General features: G+C 40.8%; 2 protein-coding genes across 3 annotated transcripts; both read left to right on the top strand.

The window, feature by feature from the left end:
• The first annotated feature begins 3486 nt into the window (after window positions 1-3486).
• LOC138618993 (G-protein coupled receptor 22-like) lies at window positions 3487-13281 on the top strand. The gene is made up of 3 exons (XM_069695141.1): window positions 3487-4002; window positions 5076-6198; window positions 7050-13281. The coding sequence occupies exon 3, from the start codon at window positions 7054-7056 to the stop codon at window positions 8368-8370; it is 1317 nt and encodes a 438-aa protein (XP_069551242.1). The 5' UTR covers window positions 3487-4002; window positions 5076-6198; window positions 7050-7053; the 3' UTR covers window positions 8371-13281.
• Window positions 13282-17874: 4593 nt separating this feature from the next.
• LOC138618991 (B-cell receptor-associated protein 29-like) lies at window positions 17875-21727 on the top strand. 2 transcript variants are annotated; one of them, XM_069695140.1, is made up of 8 exons: window positions 17875-18120; window positions 19111-19215; window positions 19443-19543; window positions 19663-19810; window positions 19984-20119; window positions 20406-20502; window positions 20734-20834; window positions 20928-21727. In XM_069695140.1, the coding sequence occupies exons 2-8, from the start codon at window positions 19124-19126 to the stop codon at window positions 20961-20963; spliced, it is 711 nt and encodes a 236-aa protein (XP_069551241.1). In that variant the 5' UTR covers window positions 17875-18120; window positions 19111-19123; the 3' UTR covers window positions 20964-21727. The 2 variants fall into 2 exon arrangements, with proteins under 2 accessions (XP_069551241.1, XP_069551240.1); XM_069695139.1 differs by having other exon boundaries at window positions 17876-18181.
• The last annotated feature ends 440 nt before the right edge of the window (window positions 21728-22167 follow it).

Genomic DNA, 22167 nt, shown 5'->3' with positions numbered 1-22167 from the left:
AAATAAACCAGCAAAAAGCCGGGTTTTAGGAGCATGTCTGTTTATTTGACAGGTATGTGGTGCAGTTAGGTTTCCGCTATTGTTGGGTGGGACATAGTAACATTTGGTTTCCAGTCAGATTGAGTCAGATCCACCGCTCGTCCAAATTTGGTCACTTCACTTAAAATAATAAAAAAAACATCTTAAATAACTACTGAATCTTTTGTGCAAACACATTATCGTGGGTGTTTTTAATCATGCTTACTGTACCTACTGTTGGCATCGAAAACCCTTACACAACATTCTATCAGACTGAGTCTTATATTGAGCTGCAGTTCATCAATCTCAAGGAGTGTTTAATATATGAGGAAGTAATGATTGACTTCTATTCTCCTTCTCTTCTCTTAACAGTCCAAGAGGTACACTAGGACTGATGGCAAAGCTGACCTTGGAGTGTGGTCTGCCCCTTTCATCCCATCTTCTATTTCAACCCTTTGTGTATCTTTGCTCAGGTGTAATCAGAGGTCCCTCCTCACACCTCAAAGCAGAAATAAGAGCTTTGGGACGGCCTTCAATATGGAGGACTGGACCAATCCCCAAGTCAAGTAAGAATTGAGAAATGAGGTCTGATCACATGGGATGTGCCTTTGGTGTGAATAGAACTTCCAATGAGAAACCGTTAAACAAATACAGGAGCAGCTCAGGAGATGACAACTGTCTTTCTCCTTTTTAATACGACCACCTCGTGTCTTTGTGAGGTTGGACCAGGAGCTCTCCAGGGTTTGTGAAAAGGGCAATTTTAATAGATCAGGTGACAGCAGACCAGCCACTCCATTAACGCGAGGCTAGTTCCGTTCTGGGGCAAATCACAGTGGTCCCAAATGTAGGTGCACGAGGCCTGCTGCAGGAAGGAGATAAAAGTGTGTGCGCTGGATCCACTGGCCCTGCTGGCTTCCAAACCACTATTGCATGATTGCCTGCTGATGTCTGGCATGCAAAGTATGGACTTGTTATAAGAAAGCTACTGACAGCACATCTGCATCTTCTTTATTTGATGGCCTCAGGCCAAAAAGGTCCACCTCACAGACACACCACACATAGGAGGGTGCCAAAGAGGGTGTGAAATATGTGTTGCATAGGGAAAAAAATTCACACATTTTAATATCGACAGACACATGCTAACAGCATATCTATGGACATCTACAGGCAACTCAGAGTGAAAGAGGAGAAAAAGCTGTGGTGTATATCAGACAGAAGAGTGTGGGGACAGAGAGAAAGAGCGGGATGAAATATTAATGGGAATGAAATATTAACATCATTCTTCTATTGAACTCTGAAATTTTGGGAATGCAGTGTTTTTGCAGCAGCATGTTTATCACTCTTTAAACTAGAGGGATTTCTGAAGAGCCATGAGAGGACCGGTCGGCCGATACATTTCATCCACATGTCCACTTTCCGCTCTCTTCAAGATCCTTTTGATGAAATGTTGAGTTGGGGTTAGTGACGGAGAAACTGCTTTGCATCTGTTTTCTGTGCATCTATAATCTGACACTCAAAGGCTCACGGATGGACCCCATGTAGAAAGCAGGAAATGGTTCATCAAGGGCATATACATTGAAGTAAGAAAACATGCAATGCTTACAGCACGCATCACCCAAAGGACTTGCATACACTACCAAAGCAATTGTTTTTCCCACCATCTGTCTCACACACACACACACACACACACACACACACACACACACACACACACACACACACACACACACACACACACACACACACACACACACACACACACACACACACACATACATACACGTGTCACGTGACATAACGTGCAATGTGAAGATCCATTGAGAATAAGAGACATGATGACAGTACCTGCTTGTCTTAATCCTCCAAAAAATGGTGGTCTCTGCATGTCACGTGGAAGGGAGACAAGTATCTTTATATAATCAAGGGTATCCCATGCCCTCAGTTGTACAAGACTGTGATCAATGTTTTGTTTGACCTCCAATTTGTTCTACATTACAAGATTACAGGGGCTAACATTGGTACAGTGTCAATAATGGATTCCATCAAGACAATGAGTCAGACTGACTGTAAAGCTCATCACGTCACTTCCAACATGTATCAATTAAAGCCCCCCTCCTCCCCCCCAACACCCCCGTTTGCGGTGATGTTGTGATACTGTGTGTATCATGGTGCAAGAAGCCATCATTGTAAGTTGTGTCCATAAAATGATGCACATGATCAGTAACAATACTCAGATAGGCATTCATTGCCACTGATTCATTGACAGCATTAACAGACTGGTATTAAAGGGGTCAAAGTGTGTCAAGAACATCCACCACACTATTACACCACCAGAAGTCTGGACTGTTGTTACAAGGCATGTTGGGTCCATGGGTTTGTGATGTTAATCTGTGTACCTCAACAGAAATGAATCAATTCATCATAGCAGGCTACATTTTTACAATCTTCAACTGTCCAGTTTTGGTAAACTGCAGCTTAACCCACCTTTGGTTTTCTGCTATTGTAATCCACCCACATCCAGGTCTAACTATCAACATGTGTGTTCTGAGATGTTTTTCTGCTTACCACTTTTATAAAGAGTGGTAATCCAAGCTACGGTGGCCTTTTGGTCAAGTCAAACAAGTCAGCCCATTCTCCTTTGACTTTTCTCAACAACGAGGCGGTTCTGTCCACAGAACTGTTGTATTGAAGTCCTCAAACCAACTTATCTGACACCAACAAACATGCACCAATCAAAGTCAATAATGTCACAATTTTGACCTACTGTATATCTGCATCTGCAAATTCTATGCATTGCACTGCAGCCACATGATTGGCTGATAGGATCATTAGGCATTCATAATAAAGTGCTCAGCAAGTCTGCTTTCTTCCCTCATCTACTTTACTGGAGGCTGTCAGGTACCATGATGCCCTCTGACAATAATTGCACCTGACAAATTAGCCTTGACAAAGGTATAGAGGGTGGTCAACCTCTTACTGATCTAACAGAGCAACTTAATTGAAACTATCAATCAGCGCTGCTAGACTCTATCTTTTCTTTTCTGATTCCATTCTTCCTATCATAATCCATTTCTCCCACTCACAGCTGCAATAATTTATATCCTTGCTGTCAGTCTTACTGTCTCATATGTATGTGTGCAAAATCAATACAAAAATATTGCTTCTCTCTCATTGTTCCCCCATGGAGCACATACACATTACTTGTTCATTATATTGTGACAGAGCTAATTAATACATCATCCCAGCCTTTGCTGGCGTTTTCCCTTCACCAGCCTGCCGATCTGTCTCTGCAGCAGGTTGTGCGTTTAGCGCAGTGACATCTAAAGTCCCAGTGCAAAAGCGTAGTAGAAGCTTTTCTTCTTTTTTTTTTAAGGCACTAGAGCCTCACACGGGATGTTACATTCACTGACAGGGACGAGAGGATAGAGTCAGAACAAAAGGAAATACCTCCCCTCACTGGAGAGAAAAGGGTTAAGCCTATTACAGAAGACCAATCAGGACTGGGGGAGCACTGCAAACCTCCGCAGTAAGAGAGAGAGAGGGAACGAGGGAGGAAGAGGAGAGCAGAGCGGGAGATGAAGAGATATCAGGAGTGTGATGGTTTGCACTCCTATCCAGACAGTTAGGCAGGAAGGGAGCTCTACAGAGTTGGCTGGATGAGGAGTATTCACAGCACTGTCTGTATGGACGGATGAGCGAAAAAGGGAGAAAAACAGAAAAAAAGAAGAATCACAACAGCATCCTGAGAGGACTAATCTTAAAGGACTTTTTCTGTCTGGCACTCAGGAAGGAAAGAACATCTGTCAGTTGTGTGACCCCTGTATGTTCATCAATATTCAATCCTAATGCTTGGATTACTGCTGGAGGAAGCAGAAGATAAACCAATAGCTTGTATCAGTCGACTCAGATTGTTGCAGAGCTGGTAGGAGAAGGGACCGTGTAGTGAACGGACCAGCTCAGGAGCATCTGTGTTTACTCTGCATGGTGAGTGTTGCTGTGTTTTGATGGGGCACTTAATACTTATTGGTTTGATTTACAGCACTAAGCCAAATAGAGCGTGTATATATAGTAAAAACAACACAACGGCAAACATCTCTGTTACAACAAATGCACAGCATTATAAACCATAAAAATGATAATGTATTGTTGAAAGACTGATTTCAAAACATGATTATGGTTAAACTGAAACGTATCAGCAACTGATTAAAATACACTCGTTTAACTTGTCATTCCAAGAAGCTCCTTTTGAAAGGCTTTTTGTTTACGCATCAGGATGCCTGCATATTCCATAATATGAGCGCATCTGTGTCCTACAGAGACACTCAACTGTCGATTTCGATGATACAAGAAACTTGATTCGAAACCCGAGTTGTGCACTTTAAAATTATGTATTATTATAACATGCATAATCGTATTTCTTGCCTGGTACTGTGCTCATTGTTCATTTCTGCTGTCATTGTGCCATAGTAAAGTAAAGTAAAAGAACCTCTCACTGAAACAACCTTGAAGAGTGGCCGACGTGTTCCTCTGAAGAGATTACTGTCCATGGATCGCATAGAGAGACAAACGGAGCCATCCATGTCTTTATGACAAGTTCCCCAAGGGATCGCACAGCACTAAAGCTTGAAGCAACTCTGTTCTGTCATGAGAATAGTACGACCGTTTCATCTGCACTGTGACTGTACAAGTAACATACTAGAATTTGCACTGAGCATTGTCTGTGTCAATTTATGGTAAACACAACAAGATTAGCAAAATGTCACTATAGTTTATCTTCAATTTGAAAACTGAAGGATGTAATAGAGGTTTTTGTGAAAGCCCATTATCAGCACTACTGTTATGCTAATGCAATAGTAAAGGCACTGCACAGGAACGTGATAAGACATCTAAGGCTGGTTGCCATGTTAATGAGAGTTTCCTTGTCGCCTCTCTACTGAGGATATGTTCATTTTCACAAACACATCCCCCACACTTCCCTCTCTAACTCCTTCTACTCTCTCTTCCTCCTTATCTCACTCCCTCTATCACCCATTACCCTATCCTTTATCTCTCTTCAGGTCACTGTGAACGAGAGATGTGGGACTGAAGGACATACAGATGCTGTGTACAGCTCCTGCTTCCCAAAGTCTGCTTACTGTCTGGGATCTCTTTGCAAATCTAAAAGGCGGCTTTTGTTTTTGATGAAATGACGTCCAGTACCTCATCACACTGACCCACTCCTGAGTTGCTCTCAAGCACATATAATACTGGTGAACACAATCACATGTGTCATGGTGATTGGACACGCGTACGCTCCAATAATCCGCTTCGCTCACGCTATCTCCAGTGATTTAGGGTTCAGCATGTTGAGGGACAAACACGAGACCTGCGCTCGATTTACAAGTCAATGGCAGCTGGAGCCATGCGTACAGAGACTAATGAGAAAAGTGGAAAATGAAGGCCTGTTCCATTAGTGCTCCCAGGGGAGACATGGGCCTGGACGCTGCCCGGACGCACTGACCTCTCTTGAACACATTCTGGACATTACTATGGTGTACACTGGGGAATCTACATGGCTGACTGACAGCTCTGCCTCTTGGACTACAAGCAAATGGATATAACAATTGTTTTATATTTACAGATCTGACTACTATCTTCTCATTGTGGACAAAAAAGAAAAAAAGCACAAGTTTGGATCGTACCATGAGCAGTAAATTCCAGCACTGCACAGGGGAAGAAGTCTGTGTTTCTTTGTTTTCTCGGTTGGCTGTCTCGCTCCTGCCTGGGAATATCATGAGATTATAAACAGGAGGTGACTCTGACATCTTATTCCTGTTCCACTCATCTATCAGTGCTCCCACCATCACAAAAGCAAACCAGAGATCGGAGAAAAAAAATCCATAGAGCACATTAGTGCTCCAATGGGTACAGGTGGCTAATTCCTTAGTTTTCTTGTTATTAGGAAGAAAAAGCTGGCAGCCCATAGGCAGTCCTTGGTGAAACAGACAGGTGCTTTTCTGGCCATCAGGCTCTCTCGAAGGGACTAGCAGTGAAAGGAAAAGCCTCGCTGGGGGGCTCTGGCGGAGCGGGAACACTTTTCCACTGGCTATGTTTGGATGTGATGCTCATCTCTGTGGATCTAACATGGACTCTATGGCCTGATTACACAGCCCTGGTATTCAGATAGTGCTGGAGGGAAGGGTAAATATTACTTAAAAAAAAAAAACATTTATTTTCCTCCATGTCATCTAGAACTCTGTTCAGATCAGATCGGGGGGTGGATGGATTATTTTAATAATGCATGTGATAATCAGTTATTACAATCTATTCTAGAGTGTATTAGATTTATCTCCACCTAACCCAAGATTCATGATATCATTTCCAAATACCAACTGTTTTTGGCACATTAATTAGCCCTTCAATTATTTATATAGTATTTTAAAGTGCATCTCTGAGAGTTGGAAGTCTGCTGTAACAAATTTGAGTTTTTGGCGGGATAATCTCGACGGGTTTGGACCACTTTTTGTAATTTGGCAACAAAATGCTGATTAGTTTAGAAACCAAGAATCTTAATAACTATTATATACATTAAAAACAAAGTCAACTTCAATGTATTGTTAAACAGAACCTAAAAAAAAATACAAGCTACAACAAAGCCACAACATACCAAGCCATTACGGCTCGGATGTTATTAGAAGTATTTCTGTCATGTGATATGTTTTTACTATGGATCCACAGTCTAAAATCATATGGTGATAACAAAGATTGAGACGATATAGTTACTACTAGTATATCATGTCATGCACATAGTGAGACAATCCAATCTGCAGATCATAGCAGTAAGAAAATTCCAGGACCCTTCAAGTGTATGCCTCAACATTTCTCATCTAAACTCAAGGGCTTCATTAACCTTTGATAACTAGGGAGCATTACATCTGACAGGATTTCTCAGATGTAAGTTAATTTCAAATTTCGAGAGATGCACAAACACAGACCGCTGTTTTTCTTTTCCACCTTTTAAAATAATCTTTCTCTCTCCTCCCTATACGCAGGATAATGCATATCCTTCCCTGCCCAGAAAAAGAAGCCACCATGAGCAACGTTACAGTCACCGACAACACTGAACCCATCGGCCGCACCATGAGTCCGGCAACCCCCAGTCCATATCCCTATCCTGTTAGTTTTCAGGTCTCCCTGACGGGCTTCCTCATGCTAGAGATCCTGCTGGGCCTGAGTTCTAACCTCACTGTGCTTGCCCTCTATTGTATGAAGTCAAACCTCATCAGTTCTGTCAGTAACATCGTCACTATGAACCTCCATGTGTTGGATGTGCTGGTTTGTGTGTGCTGCATTCCCCTCACAATTGTGGTGGTGCTTCTCTCTCTGGAAGGAGACACTGCCCTCGTCTGCTGCTTCCATGAAGCCTGTGTCTCTTTTGCGAGTGTTGCCACTGCTGCTAACGTGCTTGCCATCACCCTTGATCGCTATGACATCTCTGTCAAACCAGCCAACCGAGTGCTGACCATGGGCCGTGCCCTGGCCCTGCTGACTACCATTTGGGTGTTATCCGTTGTTAGTTTCCTTGTACCCTTCATTGAGGTGGGCTTCTTTGCCCAAGGTCATACTGAGCTGAACCAGACAGCAGTGGAGAATGTGGTCCACACTAACCAGTATTACACTGAACTTGGCCTCTATTACCACTTGCTTGCTCAGATCCCTATTTTCTTCTTTACTGCTGTTGTCATGCTCATCACCTACTCAAAGATCCTGCAGGCGCTCAACATTCGCATTGGCACACGTTTCCACGCTTCACAGAAGAAGAAGGCCCGCAGGAAAAAGCGTCCATCCATGACGGCCATGACAACACAGCAAGAGGCGACCGATGGATCCCAGAGCAGTGGCAGCCGCAACCCCACACTGGGTATGCGCACCTCTGTTTCTGTCATCATCGCCTTGCGTCGGGCCGTTAAGCGCCACAGAGAGAGGCGAGAGCGCCAAAAGAGGGTTTTCAGGATGTCCCTCCTGATTGTGTCTACCTTCCTGCTGTGCTGGACGCCAATCACAATACTCAATACTGTCATCCTGAGTGTCGGCCCCAGTGACCTAATGGTCAAGTTGAGACTGGGCTTTCTGGTCATGGCTTATGGGACCACTATCTTTCACCCGCTACTCTATGCCTTCACAAGGCAGAAGTTCCAGAAAGTCTTGAAAAGCAAGATGAAAAAGCGAGTGGTGTCAATCATTGAGGCTGATCCTACCCCTAATAATGCTGTTATCCACAACTCCTGGATCGACCCAAAGAGGAACAAAAAGGTGACATTTGAGGACAAAGATACCCGATTGAAATGTCTGTCTTCTGAGGTTGTGGAGTGAAGGAACTCATTCTCTTTAGGGAATACAGTCAATACCATCAAAGCAGCTAAAACTGACATCAGGTCATGATGAAAAAGGGAACATTTTAATCCAAAGCAGTAATGTAAATATTATGTGCAATAGAACGTACAAAAACAAGAGATGGATAATTTATTACTATTTATTGAGAACAAAAGTAGATTTCATAGATATACCATATACTGTACTGTAGATATTGCATGGCTTTTTGTAATGTAGCAACAGACAGTACATTGTGTACATACAAATACATGTACAGGATAGGGTAAATAAGGTATATAAATAGAGAGAGAAAAGTAGAAATTGTTATGTAAATGTATATTTATAATAAATTTTAGTGTTCACTCACCTAATGCAGAAAAATGTTTCCTACTCTCCCCTCCCCCGAGTAAAGTGTTTGTGATTGTGTAACAGCTGTGAGATTACTCCCATTCATCACCGTGGCACTTACTCTGACACCAGATCCTGCAATCCCAAGTGACCACTGACCTTATTACCTAGGAGCCCTCAGAGGGAAGACCCTCGCACTGAAATGAGACTATATGTATGAAGACCAACAAAGACAGGCAGGTCAAACATGGAAAGACAGGAGTGGAAAGTAGTGATGCTACAGCTAAAAAGCTCTCTGGGAGCCCCGTTAACAACCACTGCTTTTGGAGTTTGAGAAGAACACTCGCATTCCACAGACACAACAGAACACCACGGTTCTCATCATCTCGTGGGACATAAACCAGATGTAATCAAAACTTAGTCTGTTTCACTTCAGCAGTCACCTCTTTTGAGCCAAATGGAAAAAAAATGTATAGTTGTTTATGACGATAAGATGGAACAGGGACTGTGACAGTGAGAGCACATATAAAACACACTGAGAACAAACATTGTGTTTATTTTCAGAGAATAGTCTTCACGGATAATATGCTTTCATATAGAAGTTATTTAACCAAAACAAAGGAAAACAGTTTTATCATCAAAGTGCCTGATCTTAATAACACAAGCCCAACAACAATGCTCTCCAAATAAGCAAATCCATAACTGTAATAAAGGACTCCTGCAAATGCCTCAAAGACAACCACAAGATTCTGTTAACAACACATAATACAAGATAATGAAATTATTCCTCACTGCCTGTGCATGACTACCAGTAGCCCTCTATTGTTTGTCAAATACAAAGAGTAAAATTGTATTTCCCAAGCGGCTGCTCCTGGTGGATCATAATGAAGCCAGCTTGGTATTTTTGGCTCAACTTGTCTAGTTGACAAGTTTGCCCTAAATAAGGAGAAATATTTATTCATACAGCTGTAGAAGAAATTTCAGAAGTACGACTCTACTGTCAGTTTATTACACCCAGTCTGAGCTCTAACAGCTAATCGAGATGCAGAGTTACCATAACCATTAGCATGTAAAGCCATGCTCTGCTAGTGTGGTGGTGCACTTCATTTCAATCCCTGGGTCAAGGATTACATTCTGTCTATGACATGAATATACACACTACATTCCCATGCATACATAAAAGGACACATGCTGTACTCCATAGTATATCTCAGGAATGAACTTATTACGTGTATGCCTTTGCTCTCTCAGGTGCAGCAGACATTTTAAAAAAAGAGCCCTTTAGATCCTGAGAGCACGGGGCTGTTGGCTACCAGAGCGATTACACAACCTCAATCAGATGTTTCTCTGGCTGTCGGCGTCTGCTTTTGTAGCACAGCAGAGAGGGGTGATGTGGGAATATTGATGCAGGCATGGTTTATGGCCCTGCTGTAAACAGGCAGTGAGGATGTCACAGTGCCTTGAGGGTATTTCTGTGATTGGGAGTGGAGATGGGATCACAGCCAGCAACAGATTAGCTGACAGGGCAAAGAAAATGACCTGTAAGATGACACTTTCAGCCAGAAGATAAATCCAACACACCTTTGTAAGTCTAAATTTCAGAAGAAAAACGTCAAAGGTGGGGTATAAGTATACAAATGTAGAGTCATAGTTCTGCTCCCAAAATAACGACAATACACAACTATGAACAATGATCCATTCCTGGGGAACACATAAATTAGACCGCTGTTCATGTGTCAAGTACTATTCCAAAAGTCATCAGTGAAACTGAGAAAAATCATTTTTTTATTGATTACCTTCTAAAATTACCTCTGAAAGACCAATACAATTTATGCCAACTAGACTCAAGGTCACAATTTGTTTTACATACCGAGGTGCAGCTACACCGGCCAAAACAAACAAGCCAGTAAGCTCTTCCAAGCACAAGCAGCCTCGCCTGATGTTCTGGCTGATGTATCTGTTCCTTTGATGTTATTTTTAGCAGACACAGAAGCTGTTTGAATACTAGGTACGAAAAGTTATAAACTTCATTGTTATATAATGATGTTTTTGTAACACAATGTCCATTACATTATTTACTATTTAACAGTCCCTGAACAGAATATGCATTGCTGCAGCCTCACCACTTTTATTACTCGATGCTTGTTGCCATATTATGTTTGGATTCTGCATCCGGCGCAGTCAGAATGTGTTTCTAACCTTGATCCCACCTATAAAGTTCAGTGTGTTCTCCAACTAGGGGATGAGCCATTCACAAGAGGAACAGAGCTATAATAAACAAATGTGAGCACAGACTCAGAGGATGCAAAATATAGTGAATTCATTTTAAATTAAAAAAAATTAAAATGTTTGCATAATGTGAAAGATGTTAAATGGTGAATCCCAGATACTTCCTCTACTATCAACACCAGAAATAGTTGTCTGGAAACATGACAGTAACATTAAGCTGTCGCAGCTTCCTGGGAGACATTTGCATGTAAGCTTTGCCAGTCAAGCAACCCTGAATAATTGCAGCAGCAGCAGCTGACGATGATAAAAAAAAAAAGACCAAAGAAATTTAATTATATTACTTAAGTGACAAGGAAATGATTCGATTCTGACATCAAACAGCTTCGTACCATCTTATCCCGAAATACTGACCTAATGCAACCTGCTTGTTTTTTGTTTGTTTTATTTCCAGTTGTGTTTTTTTAACCTCCAGTTGCTACGTATGTTCAACTCAGGTCAAAAGTCTCAGTCCGGATCACTTCACAGCCTACTAACAATTTCTCAAAGTTGGGAACATATTTCTACATGTGTGAGGAGTTCGTCTGACCTGACATGAGCACTTCCACAGCAGATAAGAGATTAAAAAAGGAACTGTGTTTTAATCAGTGCTCTGTATACGTACTTGTACATATGGATTGTTTGTAAGGACGCTGCACCACTTGCTTTTCCTGTCATTTATATTCCCTCGAGAACATGCCTCTTCAAGCAACTGTTAACAGACCAGCTAGCTAGCCAGTTAGAATAATAGTATACCCGGCAGGCAGTATGGAGATGAAATTTTGTAAATGTACAATGTGCAATTATTATTGTTATAAATTGCTTATGTGTCACAAATTATAGTAACCTATGTTGTAAATAGGGATCCCCTCTCCACACGCCACACGATGAAATGTGCGCACCGCTAGTTCAATGTTCACTGTTCAATGAAACATCACAGTAATAGTTTCAGCTATGCATTGACAGGTGTAATATGAACATTTATGACATAGGACAAATGTATATCAGAGGAGAAAGTTATTTAGCTGGCATACCGAATGAACTGGTATACCGCCCAGCACTACTGATAAGGTACTATACCTCTAACCTAAGATGACCTTAAAAATAGGTCAACAGTCTACTGTAGTCAACAGCAGAGGTTCAGTGATTCTTCACTGTGAGCCCTATAACAATCACCTGACCCTAATGGGTACTTTTCCCTCTCCCCTGTCCTCCACATCAAGGCTGCTCCTTGCCTGTGTGCCTATGCCTATCACATACATTATGTCCTTCTGTCTCTCGCTCAGTGGCTGCCTCTCTTAGACAGCCATCCCCAATTCAGATGCCATCTCTTCAGTGCCCCTCTCTATCTAGCCGCAGACACAGAATAAAAGCCTGGGAAATCACATTACTCTGTCCATATGGAGCCTCTATTGCATTAGGTCAGCGAACACTCAACTGTAATTCTGCTACTGTAGAGAAGAAGAAAGTGAATTGAACACACCAGCCAGCACAGCCTGACAAATTGTTGCTTGTGGTTATTTTCTAAATGTTACTCTCACCAAGCCACATTTAGAGAGATGGAAGGACACTTTATAGAGTTGGAAGATATGTGACTGTGATAAAAACCTATAATCTCTGTACAAGAAAATCTATCGCTGAGACAGAAACCACGAATCAAAGGAAGACAGATACAATGGAGCATGACCTCTACCTGCTATGATCCTTGTGGGGTGCAAGAGAAAATAACACAAAGTCTGCTTTAAATCGGCACTGTGCAGATTACCATTTTCTGTTCTTATCAGCACAGAGCAGACACTTAATGACACAAGTGCTTTCCTTTATTATACACTGTTTGACAGAGAACAAACAAATCCTTGGGGATAAACAGGCTTACTTTACATGCGTGCTAAAGAAGACAATACAGACGTGCTACGTTATCAGGCATGGGTATAGAGACTCTTGAGTGTGTAAGAATTTTACATTTCGTGTCATTATATTGGAAATCTTACTTATCTTTTTGAAAATGTGGCTAAGACAAAAGGACTGACTCGCATACTCTTATCGCAATTAACTAAAAATATAAAGGACAAAAAGAAGTCACAAGTTTTGTGCCGACATGGCTGCATGCCCACTGTCTGTCTGTCTGTGTGTGTGTGTGTGTGTGTGTGTGTGTGTGTGTGTGTGTGTGTGTGTGTGTGTGTGTGTGTGTGTGTGTGTGTGTGTGTGTGTGTGTGTGTGTGTGTGTGTGTGTGTGTGTGTGTGTGTGTGTGTGTGCGTGCGCACCTGCCAGTCAGTGTACCATTGAATGTGTGCGTCCATCCACTGTGGGTGCCCTGTATTTGTGAGTGTGTACTCCAGCATATGCAGCTATGCCCATACAATGTGTGCACACAGTCAAATGCCAGTCCAATTGTTTTATCAGGCAGCGACAGAGTGTCAACCACACTGCAAGAGAGGGTTGACAGCAGAGAGAAGATTGCTGCCCTCCAGTTCTCCTCAAAGTGATGACTACTGTCGGGTGATAACACCTCCTCTCTTCTCTCCACATGGACAGCTATGAATGGGGCCACCATAATAGAGCTCACCAACACAGACTGGTAGTCTGAATCTGACATGGCATTGAAAGCATTTGTATTCAGGAGACAAGACAGACTTGTTAGATCTGAAATAGATTCCATTCCAGTCTTGTGACATGACGACACTCACTTCACAATAAAGTAGCAACATAGTAAAAATGATTTTGAGTGTCAGCGATTGTGGAGGCTGTTAGGGTTTAAGACAATGGTGCAATGATATACTATTCTCTGGTTCCACCCTCTCAATTGTTACGATTCCATGCTCTTCTTTCTCTTCTATGATAGGTGATCTGTTCGTTTTTGAGCATTTGTCTGTCAAAACAATTAATTTGAAGACATCAAGTTCAGATTTTTTTCATGTTATTTTTTGGTCCAACCTATTGATTGAAAAAAACATTTCCCTATTCTTACGATATGCCACATTTAGATAGCTGAAACTACAGCAATACCTAACATGAATATGACAGAAATTAATATATGAAATATATTCAAAATATCTAAAGCAAAACATGTTTTTCAATATTAACACTGCACTAATTATGCAATGTTTTCCTGATTGTAACTGCATCTAAAGTAATTGTGAACTATGAACATCACGTCTAAAGACATTCTGAGCCCACCTGTGAAAACATACTAAGTCCCATAAAAAAATATCACCTATGTTCTGCAAAATTAAAACAAAGTGATTCATCCTCTATCAAAAATTCTCAGTTTGCGTCCTTTAAAACCAGAAATACTAGATTTTACCCCGTTGCACACCAAAGCTCAAAAAGAAAGGACAAATTTCTGCTTGTATCTTTAAACACATGGAGCTACTTTACCTTAAACCAGATGCTTTCCCACACCACTGTCTGGGTAAAACCTAAAACCAGGAATCTTACCATATACAAGGATTCATCCCATTACATACTCTATGCTGAAATGAGGGTCAACCTCTTTGTTATTTAACCACACAAACACTCAACTCCTCTTCTCGTAGCTCTCTGTGACACTCTGTTTTCTGACACCTACCTGTATGCATCCTGAAACAGCATTACTCAGAAACAGTTCTATATTCAACATTCTCCACCAACTACAGTTGTTATTATGTCACCTGTGCAATGTGAAAAAGCATTGTATTTTAAGTCTCCATCACAATAGAAGTCATAATGTGTTAATTCCACTAAAGGACACACTGGATGTTCACAGCAATTGGGTGGGGAAAAACTGTGCAAATGTCATTATTGGCCTCTGCAATCAGTCAAAAGGATAGGAAAATATCAGCATAAATGATTTACACAACAAACAAAAAAAACATTATGGTATATCCCTGGTTCAAACTTAAACTCGAGAAATTCACAACCTATACATTATTTCCAATTGATCAAAAAGCGGATGGAGTTACAGGCCCATAATAATGAAGACTGAAAACCGACTTCTGCAATATTTGTAGCAATAAACGGCATTTGCAGGACAAACTCATTCAAGATACAGTTCAATTGGATAAAATTTAATAAAACACTGGTAGCACACTATATACCTAATGAAAGTATGTCATATATGCTAAAAAAATATGTAACAACAATACATTAATTTGATAAGCCAGTTATCTGACTGGTCAGTAATTCAATTAACATAAATTAGCATAGGAAGTTAGCCAACCATATCAGCAGTGTCACATCTTCAATTTAATTTTAATTGAAGCATGGGCCTTTTCAATTTAACAAACAGTAAATATTGAGTTTACTGTGATCTGAATCACATGAAGGAAACAGTCAGCCAAATAGCTAGCGTTAGCTAAGTCTTTTAATTCCACTTTCTGTTTGCAAAGTATTTCCATTTGTGATCTTGGCTCCTCCACAGCTCCATGCCACGCAGTTATTCTGTGTCTGGTGTCCTTAAAGTTCCGTAGTTATACGCCAGCTGACTTTCAAAACAAACGCGTCAATATAGATGTCGTGTTTGGATCCATTGTTTCGCTGTAAAGTTTGTCCTGCACTTCTACACCTTCAGATGTAGACATACTCTGCTGCTGTCTTTTAAAATGCTTTTTAATTCATTCAGTATTCATTTTGCTCTGGTAGGATCTTGTAAGTTAGTTGCAGGTTCGGGACCAGTCAAAGACAAATCGACTGACACATACAAAAGGCCAGGTGAAAACTTATCTACGTCACCTTTTCCAGGGGAGAATAGAGCTCCCTGTCTGAGAGCTGTCTGGGAAGGGGGCCTATCAGACACACACGCCTGTGGCAAAGCAACTCTTCTTTGGCGAGACATTTTAGATTTAGATCTTTCTTGTTGCGTCTTTCTCCCTCTGTGTTAAATATATCCTCGTATCTCTCTGTACTTCTGTGTATGATATCTTGTCTCTTTTCCCTTTGACTGAAAGGTGAGCACGGGCTATGCAAAAGACAAAAAGACTACTTCGCATTTAAACAAGGCCCAAAAAGTATCCTAAACCCACTTTAATGAAACTGGTTGTTGTAAGTTGTTTGGTTCAGTTCATTTTTCCACCTGAGACTCAATGGCCTTGATTCGTTTTCTGTGAAAAACATATTTAAATAAACATATTTTGATGGAGTCCAAAGCTTCTGCCTCAACTGCTGACTACATGGAAACAGCCAGTCAATCCATCCAAGTTTGGGTTGATGGTGGACACATCCCCGGTGCCTCAACAAAAAAAGGCCAAAATAATGTGCTCGTGAGGACATGAGGAAGAGTACAAATTGATATTCAGTTGTCATTTTTAAAGCTGTGCAATTAGGGAAACATGGATCATAAGACATTTAAGATGCATTTAACTGCATGTAAATGTTTGTGCTGGTCCATTATTGTGAAAAAGGCACTGGAGCCTGAAGGCACAACTCTGAATTTACAAATCACTTTATATTCCTACCAACAGTTATGGTTTGGACTGAAATTATAAGATCATGGACACAAGAAGCTGGAATGAGTTTCATGTTACTACCCCTCAAGGACCGGGTGAAGAGGTCAAGTAAATGCACCACTTGACCCTCCCTTTGCTCTCACTTCATCATAGCACAGGTACCACAAGAAGATAGAAACAGTCCTTCCAGACTCTGGTCCATGTTGCATCACAGACCTTCTGCAGATTTGTAAGATGCAAATTTATGCTACAAATCTCCCATGGTGGTGTTATGCTTTTGTAGTCCATCCACCTCATTGCTGAACAGACTTTGGAGGTTACTGAGCTGTTTTTTTTGTTCACCACAGTCACTGAGATCACATGTTATCCTTTATTCTGATGTTGGATGTACACATGAACTGTTCCCCCCTGACCTGTATCTGCAGGATTTCATGCATTGCACTACTGCCACATGGATGTCTGATTGGATAATTGCATAAATAAGCAGGTGCAGGTGTTCATACTCACGTGCACAGTGAGTGTACATAAACTCATGTTTATGGATGCCTCTCTGCGGAGGTATTGTGAGGACAAACAGTTAGGTGTAGCATCCAAAAGGGCGAGAAGAGGAGAGCAATCAAAACACATTCATTTCTGCCAACCGTCATTTACCCGCTCTCAAAAAGCTATCACAGGGAGCAGCTGTAAACATTTTGCTCCTCGACAGTCCTGAGGCATGGAGTCAAAGAGGATAGCAGCTATCAGACTCTTTCGCAGAGGAAGCCCATGTGAATACACATTGCAAGCTGAATGCATCAGAGAAAAGGGCAAAATATGTCGAATAGACATAGGAGCCGAAATCTGCCAAAAAGTCTAACGTCATTATTCAAAAGGAAGACTGTACTAAAGGCTATGTGCAAAAATCCTCTGACTTTGTGGTTCTGTTTTGAAACAACCAATCTATATGTTCATGAGTAAGCTTTGTGTTCCCTTTTAAAAAGCACAGAAAAAGAGAAAATCCTTTCAACTTAGTAATGAATGAGCTTTTGAAATGAGCCTACATGTTCCATTTCAATGACAATTATTTACATTCTGTTGGTTTGTAAATGAAACTGTTTATCGACACTGTTGAACGTCTGTATTTGTGATATTCACATAAGGAATATTTGGGTTGAATTTCCTGCCTTAATTGCAAACCATACAAGGCTTCAGGTCCCAATGCACAAGCTATCTTTCATCATTAGATAACATCGCCCCCTTTTGGACATTTGACTGCTCTGCAGGAAATTTGCCAAGTTAGAAAAAGTCAACATACTGTATTCACACAGATGTTGAAAATATGGAGCTTCTTTTTTGGTTTGGTTTGTTCTGTTGTGTTTTACAGGTTTTGAGATATATAACTATATATATACATATACAACCATATGTCCACAGGGACAGAGTGATCCTTCCTGGACTATTTTTGTACCGTGAAATGAAATGTGAGAGGGCGCCACTAAACGCGCTCACACGTACACGAAGCTCGCACATCAGGGAAAAAAAAAAAAAAAAAACTGGTCCAGAAGTGAAAAGATAGATGTAGTACTCATTTCGTAGACTAACACCAAAGCTTTCGGTCATTTTTAAGGTTGTGATCTTTAAACGGATCCAACGGGACTGACTATTGAGGTCAGCCAGCAGTTTTATTTCGGGCCGCGGGATCCTCTGATGTTTCCCAGCAGCTGTTGTGAACGTGTGAGTGCATGTGTGTGATTGTCTGGATTTTCCTAAACTCTTCGTCGCACATCTTTGTCTGGTAAGCAAAACATTATTATTTATGGCTTGGTAAAAACCGAGTTCTGAGGACTTCTTGAACTAAATTAAAAACAGCAGCTGATGGTACTGTGGCTGAAGAGTGAGAATAGATTTAGAGGTAAAGCCTATGAATAGCAAAAGGGCTATGAAATCATGCTGCTGATCGCCTGTTGTATTGAGGCCTACAGAGATGTGTGTGTGTGTGTGTGTGTGTGTGTGTGTGTGTGTGTGTGTGTGTGTGTGTGTGTGTGTGTGTGTGTGTGTGTGTGTGTGTGTGTGTGTGTGTGTGTGTGTGTGTGTGTGCTTAAATAAGTCAATGTGAAAGGGTGTATAACAATAATATACAGTGTGTAATGACTAATAGAAAAAACGTAAATAAAAAATAACGCATCATATGTATTTTTTACCTTCACTGCCACTTGTTTATTGAGAATGATAGTTTAATCTAATTAGTAACATTTGTAGAGAAATGTTTATCGGTGGAAGCATACCGGATGTACTGACGTGAAAAGCTTTATACCATTTCAATTAGGGCTGGGCTACAAGGACAAATTGAATATCACAATATTTTTGATCAAATACACATCGCTATTGTGACAATAATGTAGTAATGATTGGTGCTTTCACAAAATATTTACAATACGAGATTTTTCATAGTCATTATAATCAGTGTATGATAACTAAGTAGGTAAAGACAACAACAGAACAGCTATAGGTCTAAAAGTTTGGTAAATTCAGAAAATGACATCATTTTACTGTAATCCAGCCTTTAAAACCAGTAGAAGACAACACTTACGCCTTATCACGATATTATGATGTCATTAAGTCTAAGATAATATCTTGTCTTATAGAACATGATCCATATAATATTGATATATTGCCGTGCCCTAATTTTAATTCCTTCAATTTTTCAATTCCTCATCTCCCCAGAAACACAGTCACAATGACTCTGCAGTGGACAGCCGTGGCTCTCTTCCTATATGCAGAGATAGCAGTCAACATCATCTTATGTATACCCTTTTTGTCAGCACAGAGGTAACGCAATTTAAAACACAAATCACAGAATCAAAACTTCATTCAAGGAGTCAGAGTCAGCTTCCTGTGCAGCATTTACATTTATGAACAAATAATAAAAATGTCCTGTGGAATAAATTAAGCAGTTCACACGAATCACCAGCAGAGTGCAGCCATGTCCTTTCCAGGCAGATCGAGCCCACTGTATGACAGATAAACTCACATTGTCCTTTTGACCTACTTTGCAGATGGCATTCGGTTTTCAGCTGGAGAATATGGAGCTGGTTATCGCCATACTGGAACAAATGCTTCTTTACCATGATCATGGTCCTTATTGTGCTTTTCCTGGGTAAGTAGTCTGTTGTGAGCCAGACAATGAATAATAATACAGAATAGGCTGACACCATGTTGTCCATCCAGCCCAGCCAGCAGCGGTCACTGTCCTGTGTCCTCCTGTCCACCCCTCAGATGCTGTCCGTGAGGTGCAGAAGTACTCGGGTCCTGAGCCCATGCAAGATGCCAAAGTGAACCCAAATGTGTACGACCACGTGCACATGAAGCTGTTTAGAGCCCAGAGGAACCTCTACATATCTGGCTTCTCCCTCTTTCTCTGGCTGTTAGTGTGACTTTGTTAATTAAGAATGAGACTAATATTTACTTCACCCTTCTACACAAACTGTCCACTTCTTTATTCACCCCTCAGTTCACACTCTGAGGTCCTGTCTTGTCTTCTGTCTGCCTTGATTTCCTCTGGCTCTTGTGTTTTTCTGTCCTGTGACCTCAAAACAGTATTATGCGTCGGATTGTCACCTTGCTAAACCAGGTAGCTCTCACCTTGGAGAACAGTGCAGGTCTTCAGGCACAGATGGACAGTGCCGTCAAAGCAGCCAAGCAGCACCAGGAGGCCAACCTGACACTCAAACAAGTGAGAAGTAATTTTAGTTATTTAGAGCCATACGAAAAACTAACAACTTATGTTTTTTTTCTCCAATTAACAGTTCATGTTTTTCTTTTTAGTGTAACACGCTGTATTCTGAACTGATAGTGTTTGTGCATCATGTCCACCTATGTAAAACACTGCAGGCATTAATCCATACTGTGTTTTGCACAGAGCCTTGTTTCTGTGATTTCTGTTTTGCGTTTGCATTTGTCATCTGCCATTAAAATAATCAGCTTAAGCTCGGTAATTAAGGCGAATCCTTTGTGCTCAGGCTCTCTTGGAAGGGGAAAAATCCATGTCAGCAACAAAACAGCAACAGAAGCTGGAGGTTGAAAAGCTGGCAGGTGAACTGAAGGCCACCGAGGAGAGTGAGTAATCATCACTTCCTTCACACGGGATAATATGCAGTAATGGTTTTCAAAAGTAAAGACCTCATGAAAAGCTGTGCTTATGAGAACTATTAAACATCAGCAGAGCATGGACCTCGTCAGGTCCCCTCCTACATGTAAACGTGTCACTGTGGTATTATTAAAGATCATTTTAAAGGGGCTGTGACTGTATATGGAGCAATTTATTGATTGTGAGTATTATATTTGTAGGTGTGCGAAAGTCTAATGCCGAAGTGGAAGCAATGAGGAGGCAGGCCAGAGGTCTGGCACAAGAGTATGACAGACTATTGAGAGAGCACCATCAACTCCAGGTAACACAAATGCATCAGAAATCACTGAATATCGACTGCATATTCAATTAATACCGGAGCGATTCTGTTTTTAATCCTGTACTCGATCCACAGAATCTTCAGTGTGCTGAAGACAAGAAGGATCAGTAAACACTGGAAAGTAGTAACAACTGTTTTCAGACGTTGTTCGCCCTCCATAGACGCATTTGCTTATTGTTTCAGTGGGACTGTGTTTTTTATATAGTACGACACCAGAAAGTATGTTTGTAACTTTCATTTGCTTTTGAACTTAGACTTTTTCTATTTATAGAATTAAACAAATTGTAGGCTGCAGTATATGAGGACAAACAGCAGTGTTTGTGGGTTACTGAACTCTGTATCATTGTTTCTTTTTGTATGCGAGTGTAGTAACATTTTACAGTCTACAAATAAATGAAAAAAAATATCTCAGGGGTTCCATTAATATATCGCTAATCTTATTTAACAAACACTAAACACCTGTGAAGTACTAATGCTGAGATTATTTACTGTACTTAGACAAAGATTCATACAGACCACCACAGTGTTGTCCTCCAGTTAGTGTATACGATGTACAGAATTCATTATCATCAGTTTTATGGCAATTATGATTGCGAAATCACTGCTTTGCTGTGAATGTCTGTCACATAGGTATCTCACCTTTGTTTGGATCTACTGCAAATCTACAGTTCAGATGAAGCTTTTCATTTGTTTCAAAGTTCTGCAATTTTTTTTTTTTTTTTGCTTACATGTGTCAATTTTGGCCCCGATGTTCCTGTTATGGTAGATCTATCTGTAATTAGGCAAACAACTTGACATCTTATGATCATTTGTTGACCATCTCTCTGGGAAATGACCAAGGCATGAGCATGAAAAATAAACAGACTCCAAGGTAACGTGTTTGTTATTGTCTTGCTGCAATCAGTCATGCAGTTGCTGAAAGGGCTGACACCACACTGACCAAACAAAAGATGAGAACTAAATATAACGAGCTTCATAATGAGACATAGTGGTAGCGATAGGCAGTATATAATACACAATATAATCAAGTAGCTGTGGTAAGTGTTGTAACAAGCCTCAGTTACCAAGCCAAGATACACAATGCCTCTGTCTATGTTTATATCTATATATATATAGGCTATAATCACTGTGGCCAGTGTCATTTCTCTTGGAGATAACTCTGGCAAATATGCATGTTGACAACATGTTGATCTCACTGAAGTAAGGTTTTCTCTTACATGTGGACAGGAAGTGTATGCAATTGGGAGATCATCTTTCAAAGGGCTGCTGTTCCTCTGTTGCTCCAAACTTTGATCCATTAGTAGATCTTGTTCAT

This window comes from Brachyistius frenatus, unplaced genomic scaffold (assembly GCF_029030835.1).
Source record: "Brachyistius frenatus isolate BFR_SWC_R1_liver_20210118 unplaced genomic scaffold, ASM2903083v1 Contig_19, whole genome shotgun sequence".
In the NCBI taxonomy this organism is placed as follows: domain Eukaryota; kingdom Metazoa; phylum Chordata; class Actinopteri; family Embiotocidae; genus Brachyistius; species Brachyistius frenatus.
Note: the sequence above shows the minus strand (reverse complement) of the source record. Positions and strands in the feature narration are given on the sequence as shown.